At 55.7% G+C, this 2,728-nt stretch overlaps 1 protein-coding gene across 1 annotated transcript; it reads left to right on the top strand.

Annotated features, from left to right (window-relative positions):
* Positions 1-976: 976 nt before the first annotated feature.
* On the top strand, positions 977-2,719 carry LOC118160148 (probable spore coat protein DDB_G0283555; the record flags this gene model as incomplete). The annotated part of the gene is made up of 3 exons (XM_035314686.1): positions 977-1,018; positions 1,647-1,698; positions 2,242-2,719. Coding segments are annotated over exons 1-3 (533 nt in total), but the record flags the coding sequence as incomplete, so codon positions are not given.
* Positions 2,720-2,728: the final 9 nt, after the last annotated feature.

Here is a 2,728-nt window from a genome sequence, read left to right as displayed (position 1 = left end):
GGAGGGATGATTGGATGGACGGATGGATGGAGGAATGGATGGATGGAGGGGTCAACTGAGGAAGGACTTGTTGGAGGGATGGGTGGATGGATGGAGGGATGGATGGAAGAATGGATTGAGGGATCGTTGGATGGATGGAGGAACGGACGGATGGAGGGATCAACTGAGGAAGGAATTCTAGGAGGGATGGGTGGATGGATGGAGGGATTAATGGAAGGAATGGATTGAGGGATCATTGGATGGGTAGAGGGATGGAGGGATTGCTGGATTCAAGGATGGATGGAGGAACAGTTGGATGGAGGGATCAACTGAGGAACGAATTGTTGGAGGGTTGGGTGGACAGATAGATGGATGGATGGAAGAATGGATTGAGGGACCCTTGGATGAATGGATGGATCAAAGGAAGGATGAATTAGGGATGAATAGATGGACAGACAGATAGAGGGATGGATGGACGGACGGAGGGATCATTGGATGGATGAAGGGATGGTTGGAAGAAGCTTGGAAGAATGCTTGGAAGAAGCATTGAATGGACAGGTGGGTGGATGGATGAGGAGTGAATGGAGAGGATGGATGGATGGACAGATGGATGGATGGTTGGATGGATCATTGCGTGAACATACGGATAAATGAAGGAGTAGATGGTGGGATTGAAGGAGAGATGGATTGACAGAAGTAGGGATGAAAGGACAGATGGTTGGAGGCATGACTGGACAGTCAGATGGATGGAGGCATCACTGGACAGACGGATGGAAAGACCACAGAGGAGCAACCACCGCCACCCCCCCCCCCGCCGCCCTGCTGGCGCCAGCACCAGCCTGAATCCGTCCAGTCCCAGATCTTATCTCTGCCCCCAGGGCCAGGGTGCCCCCCAGACCCCACCCCCTCCACGGGGACCAGTGGGGGTGGCTCTGAGGGTGGGGGGTGGAGCCAGCACGCCATTGGCTGCTGCTACCCCTTTGGCCCCTACAAAAACCCGGAGCCCTTGGAGGAGTCACAGCCCCATGGCCCTGGCATGGTGAGTCCTGGACACTTGGGTCCCCTGTCCATTTGAGGGGGGTGGGGAGCATGATGGGGTCTATGGGGTAGAACGGGGCAGGGTGGGTCCCAGATGCCTTCATCCTCTTCCTCATTCTGGGGGGTTATGGGGTCTATGGGGTGGAGTGGGGCAAGGTGGGCACCTGGGTCTCCTGTCCTTCTCTGGGGCATTGTGGGGTCTATGGGGTGAAGTGGGGTGCATGGATACCGTGGGTCCCTGCCCCATTTTAGTGGGATATGGCGGTGTGGGGCACGGTGGGGCAAGATGGGTCCTTGAAATGTAGGGTCCCCTGTCCCGTTTTAGGTGGGAATGGGTTGTGTGGGGTGCAGTGGGGTGGAGTGGGTCTTGGATAGCTGCTTCCATTGCCCAGCTATGGGGATTTATGGGGTACAGTGTGGCAGAGTGAGCTCCCAAATGCCTGGGTCCCCTGCCCAATTTTAGGTGGGAATGGGGTCAATGGGGTAGAGCAGGGTCAAGGTGGGTCCTGGACATATAGGTCCCCCTTCCATTCCGGGGGGTTGTGGGGTCTATGGGGCAGGGTGGGTCCCTGGATGCCTGGGTTACCCCACGCCCCTTCTTACCGTCCTCTCTGCGGCGCGTGGTGCAGATGGGGCCTCGTCGGACATTGCTTCTCTGGGCCTGGTTCATGCTCCAGTGTGGTGAGTCCAATTTGGCCAAAACCCCCATTTCTGCACCCAAATGCCACCCTACCCCTCTCCCCACCACTCTCTGAAATGGCTCCTCCTTTTTCACCTTGTCCCTCCATTCCCTTTGCATCTCCAAACTGCCAAATTTTGCACTTCCTGCCCCAAAATCCATGCATCCTTTCATTGCACCTCTTGCTTTGCTTCTCCCACCCCAAATCTGGCATTTCTAGCCTCCTTTTGCATCTCCAATGCCCAGATTTGGTGTTTCTTGCCCAACATCCATTCAACCCCGTAACTGCACCATCCCCTTCCCTGGGAACGGGCAGCAGTGGGCGCTCAACCCTTATACAAGCTCCTAGAGAAAACACACCCTTAAATCCTCCCATGAGTATGCACCCAAGGGAAGGCAGAGATGGTTTTAGCAGGAGGACAGGAAAAGGTGGGAAAATACGCCTTATTTGTCACAAAAATAACCTGATGGTTGATCAGTGGATTCTCTGCTGTCTGATAAGGGGTTGGGTTGTTGCTCACCGGGCTTCTGGCTTTATTCCCCAGGTGCTGATCCACCAGCCCACAGCAGTGCCAAGCTCTGCGCTGGGGTACAATGTGGGCTGGGGACCACTTGCAGAGTGTTGGACGGCAGGCCCAAGTGTGTCCCCTCACCCTCCTGCAAAAACTACCAGTGCAAAGAAGGGACACAGTGCCAGATGGTGGACGGGTGGCCCCAGTGCGTCCCACTGCCGTCGTGCAAGAACACCCGCTGTGAAGCAGGAACAGAATGCAAGATGGTGGACGGGTGGCCAAAATGTGTCCCACTGCCGTCGTGCAAGAACACCCGTTGTGGAGCTGGAACAGAATGCAAGATGGTGGACGGGTGGCCAAAATGTGTCCCACTACCATCGTGCAAGAACACCCGATGTGAAGCAGGAACAGAATGCAAGATGGTGGATGGATGGCCGAAGTGTGTCCCATTGCCTTCATGCAAGAACACCCGTTGTGGAGCAGGAACTCAGTGCCAGATGGTGGACGGATGGCCCAAGTG

This window comes from Oxyura jamaicensis, unplaced genomic scaffold (genome assembly GCF_011077185.1).
Source record: "Oxyura jamaicensis isolate SHBP4307 breed ruddy duck unplaced genomic scaffold, BPBGC_Ojam_1.0 oxyUn_random_OJ102133, whole genome shotgun sequence".
Classification (NCBI taxonomy): domain Eukaryota; kingdom Metazoa; phylum Chordata; class Aves; order Anseriformes; family Anatidae; genus Oxyura; species Oxyura jamaicensis.
Note: the sequence above shows the minus strand (reverse complement) of the source record. Positions and strands in the feature narration are given on the sequence as shown.